We start from the raw sequence: 6,749 nt of genomic DNA on the forward strand, positions 1-6,749 counted from the left end.
CGGCATCCTTTCACGGGGACAGTTCTTCGTTCGAATGGGACACACGAATTCAAGCGAACCGTACTCATCGTTTCCATCGACGGCCTGCGGTTGGTCACCGTCTTTGAATCATTTGCTTTCGCAATGACATTGCACACAGGGCAGACTATCTTGACCGCGGCCTAACGCCTCATTTATTGGATATCAGCAAGCAGGGGCTTAGGGCGAAGGCGATGAAACCAATATTTCCAGTGCGTTGCCTTCTAGCTTTGCATACCTTTCACTATTAATTCTTCTGCGTCTCAGACCCTTACCTTCCCGTATGTCCACTCCTTATGGGAACTGTTGAGTGACTCAAGCAATTTATTTCTTTCAGAAATCATTGGGCCTTGATGTGGGCATTTAGACTTTTTGCTGTTCAAAGCTTCTTTTTAAGCGACAACATTACGTAGGACAGGCCTCTATGCTGAATCTCATGGGATCGTAGCGAATGTGAGTCCCTGCTCCCAATCCACCCCTCATGACTTATGCGCGTTCACAGAACTTCTGGGATCCTGTATCTAAACAAGAATTTCATTACAACCAAGTTAAATCCTGCTGGAATCCTTCGTGGTGGAGTGGCGAGCCAGTGCGGCAATCTCTTTTTTTGCCTGTGATGACTAATGTAATTATGACTTTAGATGTGGGAAACAGCAGAAAAAGCTGGCGTCATCACCGCCAACTTGATGTGGTGGGTATTCCCACTTCTGCCATCTGTCCCGAATTTAGTGTAGCTTAGGCCTGGTCCACCCAAGACGACGTCAGGAGCATCATCAAGCTATTTCGTTCCATGGAAGGTGTGTAATTTTACGACCTGAAAATGTCTCTCTATTCTTACCGTTTCACTCAGGATCATGTGCCCTTGAACGAAAAGCTTGATCAAATTCTTCATTGGATCGATCTGCCTCTGGAACAGAGGCCACAACTGATAATGGGTTAGTGACAAAATATCAAACATTCGCCATACTCCAACCAGAACGTTCCAGCGTATGAGCCCTCCTTGGACCAAGCTGGCCACAAAACGGGGCCTGCGTCTAAACTCGTCAACGTTGGTATTCATCCAATTGTGCATCTAATTTTGCTAACTCTGATCTCCAGAAAACTCTCGTCGAAGTTGACGTATTTGCCAAGGATCTGCATACATCACTGAAAGCTCGAAACCTCACCGATATTGTTGACATTGTGTTTGTCAGCGACCATGGGATGACGGATACAAGTCATCCCGAGTTGATATACATGGACGACATCCTTGGCGAAGAAGGCCTCAATGATATTGAGCACGAAGATGGTTGGCCTTCCATGGGTATACGGTTTGAACCAAAGGCCAATGCATCGCATTACCTCTCGGCACTACTGGAAGCCTCGGCTGAGAACCCCGAAAAGTTTGATGTTTATACGAAGGATACGATGCCAGAACGTTACCATTTTGCGCACAACGAACGGATTGCGCCTATCTACGTTGTGCCAAAAATTGGATACGTGTTGACGACAAAAGCTGAAGGAGACACTGGAATGTCAAAGGGGGTAAGTGGTCCTTTCTTCTAACGCCTCCTTTTCCCCTCACATCCTGCTGTAGAATCACGGATACGACAACGATGAGATTTCAATGCAGGCCATCTTTGTCGCTCATGGTCCCTTTTCTTTTGAGGCCAAGGTGCAACACCAGAAAAGGAACAAGTATGCTCCTTTCCGACGTTCCTCAAAGCACGATTGGCATTCGACTTCGGACGATACGTACATCATGCAGCGCTTCCAGAACGTCGAAGTCTACAATTTAGTTATCAAGCTTTTGGGCATCGATGCCGATGCAGCGAGTAATAATGGCACTGTTGGGTTTTGGGATAGATATTTGTGATCTTGGGCTCTTGGTTCTTCACTTATAATTATTGTACACAACTTAGTTTCTTGTAATTATTTCTTCCGGGACGTATCAGAATTACCCATCCACATAACTTTAGGTGCATATACAAAGGGTAGTGAGAGACATTTGAATAATCATAAAGTGTTGCGTTAACCCCTTCATCTTGCCTTCATCAATGGCTATCAGCATCAAATACCATCTGATCATGTGTAGAATCGAGATGCCCGCCCGTTGTTGATGGTACATACGCTGCCTCTGGCAAACCAGACTCATCTAGTCCCTCCGCAGCTTCGATAATTTCATATAGTCTTGATGCAACCTCTGGAGGGGGCACACGACCGCCCAAGATGTCCTTGGCGGGTACAGGCGATCCATAGAAATCACGATTAGCATCTTTCCTCTCAATGAGCGCAGTCCCTTCAAGCGACACGCCAGCGAATAGTCCTAATTGCATCCAATGTATGAGTTTAACGGGTAAATGGATCAACACCCTATTTGAACATACCTTTGGACTTGGAATACGAGAACATAGGTGCAGGGTGGGCCAATGACGCTTGGACACTTCCCCCTGTGCCAATCGGACCCGCAGTAGCGCTGATGTTTCCGCCAATGGTGACGTTCCCGCCCAACGAAAATGCGCGCACGGCATCCTCGCTGTTCAGGACGATGACAAAGTCGGTGATGTCCGCTCCGATCTGTAAACCCCAGCCAAGACCTCCGGTAGCGATGCATGAGGGGGCTGACCAAGAGCCGTCGGGCAGTCGGGCGATGACGAGGCCTGAGCCGGCTTTTCCTGAAAAGACGAAGCCGGCTTTGAGGACTTGGAAGATGGCAAGACCTTAATTTGCGTCGAATTAGCCTAAGGATCTCTTTGAGAGGAGTTGATTGTAGACTCACCTCGAGCTCGTTGCAGAACAGCCTTTGGTATAGAGTTCAGAGCTGATTCAGGGTGTGAGGGATCGGCTACAATTATCGTCATTAAACTGTATTGCGCATTGAGATGACGGTGAGCGCACCAAGGAAACTATTAAGAATCTTCGCCGCCTTCTCCGCTTCTCCTGGCAGTGAAAACGTTTGGACAAAGTCGCGGGATCCGCTGGCGACTTTGGTTGAGCTGGCTTGGACGAAAGCTGTGGCCTGAATACCAGCTTTCTGTGCACCCTTGCGGAATTTATCGAGCATGGACATGATTACGGAGAAGAAAGGAACGGGATATGTTTATACTATGTAGTGGGATATGAGTTGTTACAACTTGGATGCGAGTGCTAATCACTATTTGTCACCCTTACGTCATCACCTCCAGGTATCACCCAGTGTAACCGATTGCCCAGAGCCAGGGCTCGTGAATGCATTGTTGGGATCGGACTCCCATACCACTTGCCCATTGAACTTCCGAATGTACTTGTATTCGATGTTGGTGTTGGCGGGGACTGCGACAGTGACTGCGCAAATTACTCAGCCATCACCCAACACAACATTACAGGTGCACTTACCACTCCAGGTAGGATAGTTAGCGGAAGATAGCGCCAGCGCTTTGTCAGGAGACCAATTCTGCAACGCATCGACAGATCCAGTCAAAAAAATGGTTTCTATAGCCCGCGTCAGCTGTAACCTTACAAGCATCATTTACATAAGCACTCACCTCCGAACTGAGTGGTCGCGTAGACGTTGAAGGTGACCTCAGCAATAGGTCCAGTATTGGCCCTACAGATGGAAGGAACCGCAAGGTCTTTTGCACCCCAACTAGCAGGCACAACCCCCTTCCTCGCAGCAAAGGCCGTCAACGCCGACGCATAACTCCAAGTCAAGTCCACTGCACTCAGAGGGGTGCCGTCAATCTTGCTATATTGTTCAGCAAGTCCGCCGTTCGGGGGAGTGTACTTCGCATTGATGGCAAGGAAACCATCCGCAAAGGTTTGAACAGCATTGATGAGAGTTGTGAATGTCGATGTCGATGAAGAGTATGTCCCAGTCACAACAGAAGGCGAGAGTTGTCTGAAGAAGGCAAGAGAGGTGGATGTCACCTCGATGGAACCTTGCGCCTTCCAGACAATGAGGGCATCGTAAAGCTGCTCAGCAACGGCTGCAGTTGTGAGGTACCACGGCTGTAAAGAATCTTAGTGAAGATATTCATAGTAAAAAGTAAATTACCAACGTTGCCGTTGAAGTACACGTCCTCAGGGTAACGACCAGTAGCAACAGAAGCATCGGCCGCGATCCCACTATTGATGGAATAGATAGAACGGAACGAGTCGACGTAAACCTTTAAACTCGAAAGCGCTTTATCCGAACAAGGTTGGAACGTTGCAGCGTCGCAACCAGCTGAAGAGTCGAAGGTGTGAATGGACGCCAATACCGAATTGGCGTCTTTTCCTGATCGGCCACCACCTGTATTGGAGGTAATATAGCCATTGGATGGATTCCAGTACGACTAGTCATAGTAAATCGGACGGGTCTTCCCATTGTGGGCCATACGCACTTGCAAGAAGCATAAGATGTTGTCAGCTTGAGTGGTATAGTCGCTGACCACGGAAGTTTGACCGATTTTCTGGGCCAAAGTTATACCCTCACGAAGGGCACGATGCTGAACAGCGGTGGTGAAGAAAGAGCTTGAATTGATTTCCTCCCAGAGGTCGAAACTATTGTTCCATAAAAATTAGTATTTAAAATATGCTAAAAAGTGCGCATAACAGTACCCCGATTGATTCCAAAAGGTAGAGACGTAGTCAAGGTCGAGTTTAACAATCGGCCATAGAGTTTTTGTCACAAATGTCGTGTTAGAGTTGGCGATGAGCCAATTGGCGTAGGTGATTATGGCGGTGGAGCGGAGAGCGGGACCATCTAGGATGAAATTCAACTTTGAAATAGACTGGATGGGAGGATGTTTGTACCGCGCTGAGGCCTACACATAACGCGTGAAAAGGATAACCCAAGATTGTTAAATTTACACTTGCCTTCCCCATGGACCCGTAAATGCACTCAAATCAATGTTGAACTTTGGTTCGCCCAATCCACCTGTAGATATTGTGCCGCTCGGGTTCGGCGTTTGTTGCAGCTGAGCTTCTGCGGTAACAAATTGATCAATGAGTGTTCGAAAGCTTGAATCTTCCCCCCGCGTAAATCTTGAGTGACAATGTTCATCAAAGGGTGACTAAAATGATGGACGTTCTTGCATACTGATCAATAATGGTCTTGAAAACCAGCGAGGAATCTCTTGTCCACGTAAAGAGATAATTTGGATCAGTGGTACTGGGACTCGCGATAACCACGCCAGGCTACGAGGACAATGGATGAGGTGCCAGAAAGCCTGTTTGGCGGCTCACACTCGCCTTTGCTCCCGAAGATTTGGCACCAGACGGACCGATGTTAGCCAATAACCCTTCCATTGCAGAAGTGGATTCAGTGGCGATATATTGATCGACTTGGACTGTGGTCAACTGAGCAAAAATCCCAGAACAGAGACCGAGCACCGACAGCGAGATAGACCGCATGCTGGCAAGAGGAAGAGCTTGAAGCTGATGAACAATTCGGGACCCGAAATAAAATCGTTGGTTTATATACTCGAATTCGATTTGTCCTGATAAAAATAGATAACCAACGGAGGCGAATATCAAGATCGCAACGAAAGCAAAAATCAGGCGGCATGATGGGCCGCGTGGTCTTGTAGCAGGTGGTTCCATCTGAGTAGTCTCGTTCCCGACGTTATAGGGCAGGATGAAGCGCTTTGCAGGAGGGGAGATAAGACTAGAGAGGTCGTGTGCTTGTGTTTTCTTTGCCTCCGACTTTAAACTCCGCGGTCCGTCGGACCGCCACACCTCTCGAGATTACCATCTGAGCAAAGTGTGCACCTGGCAAGACCGGGGCGCGTCAAAGATTCAACCGGGGCCAAAGTGCGCCGCTATGGGCATGGGGGGGAAGCCAAGGGCTTCCGAAGCATCATGATCAGTCACGGTGCATGGAGAAGCGGATCACGTTTGGGGTAATTACCTAAGCCATCATCAACGCGAGCCACGTGGTACAAAAGTGGTAAAGTAAATCATCGCATCGTCGCGGCCCACTTTTGAGATTCCGCCGAAAACCGTAATCCCAAAAAGGATCAACATCACATGACCGGCGAAAAGCTTGAGAGACTCCGAAGAGACGCGTCGAACGCGTCCACCTCAGCGCAACCCCATCCATCCCGCCCATCCTCATCCTCAGCAATACCTTATGTATTCTATCTTTTTCTTCCCTTTATTTGTATATTCCTCTTAATCATGTCGCACCTCTCTTTCAAACTTGCGCCTCCCCCATTTGAGTCACCATCTTTTGAATCTCTCTTCCCACCAGCCATTGGCCACGCTTTGTTAATTTCACGGTTGGAGCCACATAACGCCCATTCTGTTCCACCATCAACTGCTCAGGACAGGTCTCCGCAAAACATCGATGCTCTGAAACCCCGCACAACTGTCATCCGAGGGATTCCAACAGACTGCTCGCCCTTACAAACGCTCGCGCCTGCACCTCTGCTGTCACCTGGCGCAAATGCCTTCACCGATAATCTGTCTAATAGGCTGGCTTGTGCTCCTTCTTCTCGGTTCTCTACCCTGGATTCTAATAGCGGATTCCTGAACTTTCGAGTGCACGCGCCGCCCCCTTCCTCGATACCAGCCTTAGGATGTCTTGAATATGACTTGGCTCGAGAGAAGTTCACCAATAGATGGGAAACCTGGGAAGAGTTCGGTTCTTGGCTGAAGCGTGAGCAAGCGGAGAAAACAGTCGAGTTGCGACTTTCAAAGACTGTTCACGGTGATGGCAATACCTTCAAGGCGACATTCTATTACTTGTGCTCACGACATGGAACCGGCGGTGTCAAGACCTATCGAAAAAA

At 48.4% G+C, this 6,749-nt stretch overlaps 2 protein-coding genes across 2 annotated transcripts; both read right to left on the bottom strand.

Moving 5' to 3' along the window:
* Window positions 1–60: 60 nt before the first annotated feature.
* Window positions 61–3,084, bottom strand: LACBIDRAFT_309095 (uncharacterized protein). The gene is made up of 15 exons (XM_001876215.1): window positions 2,896–3,084; window positions 2,777–2,842; window positions 2,385–2,717; window positions 1,595–2,323; window positions 1,117–1,542; window positions 1,005–1,066; window positions 869–953; window positions 758–815; window positions 660–709; window positions 521–607; window positions 432–471; window positions 356–373; window positions 286–299; window positions 140–230; window positions 61–89 (listed from the first exon to the last, which is right to left on the bottom strand). The coding sequence occupies exons 1-4, from the start codon at window positions 3,065–3,067 to the stop codon at window positions 2,052–2,054; spliced, it is 843 nt and encodes a 280-aa protein (XP_001876250.1). The 5' UTR covers window positions 3,068–3,084; the 3' UTR covers window positions 61–89; window positions 140–230; window positions 286–299; window positions 356–373; window positions 432–471; window positions 521–607; window positions 660–709; window positions 758–815; window positions 869–953; window positions 1,005–1,066; window positions 1,117–1,542; window positions 1,595–2,051.
* An 88-nt stretch (window positions 3,085–3,172) lies between these two features.
* On the bottom strand, window positions 3,173–5,559 carry LACBIDRAFT_309096 (glycoside hydrolase family 15 protein; the record flags this gene model as incomplete). Its single annotated transcript, XM_001876216.1, has 10 exons — window positions 3,173–3,321; window positions 3,373–3,468; window positions 3,522–3,984; window positions 4,035–4,310; window positions 4,359–4,518; window positions 4,576–4,720; window positions 4,771–4,781; window positions 4,834–5,001; window positions 5,057–5,154; window positions 5,209–5,559. The coding sequence occupies 10 exons, from the start codon at window positions 5,557–5,559 to the stop codon at window positions 3,173–3,175; spliced, it is 1,917 nt and encodes a 638-aa protein (XP_001876251.1).
* Window positions 5,560–6,749: the final 1,190 nt, after the last annotated feature.

Source organism: Laccaria bicolor, genomic scaffold (genome assembly GCF_000143565.1).
Source record: "Laccaria bicolor S238N-H82 LACBIscaffold_3 genomic scaffold, whole genome shotgun sequence".
Lineage (NCBI taxonomy): Eukaryota > Fungi > Basidiomycota > Agaricomycetes > Agaricales > Hydnangiaceae > Laccaria > Laccaria bicolor.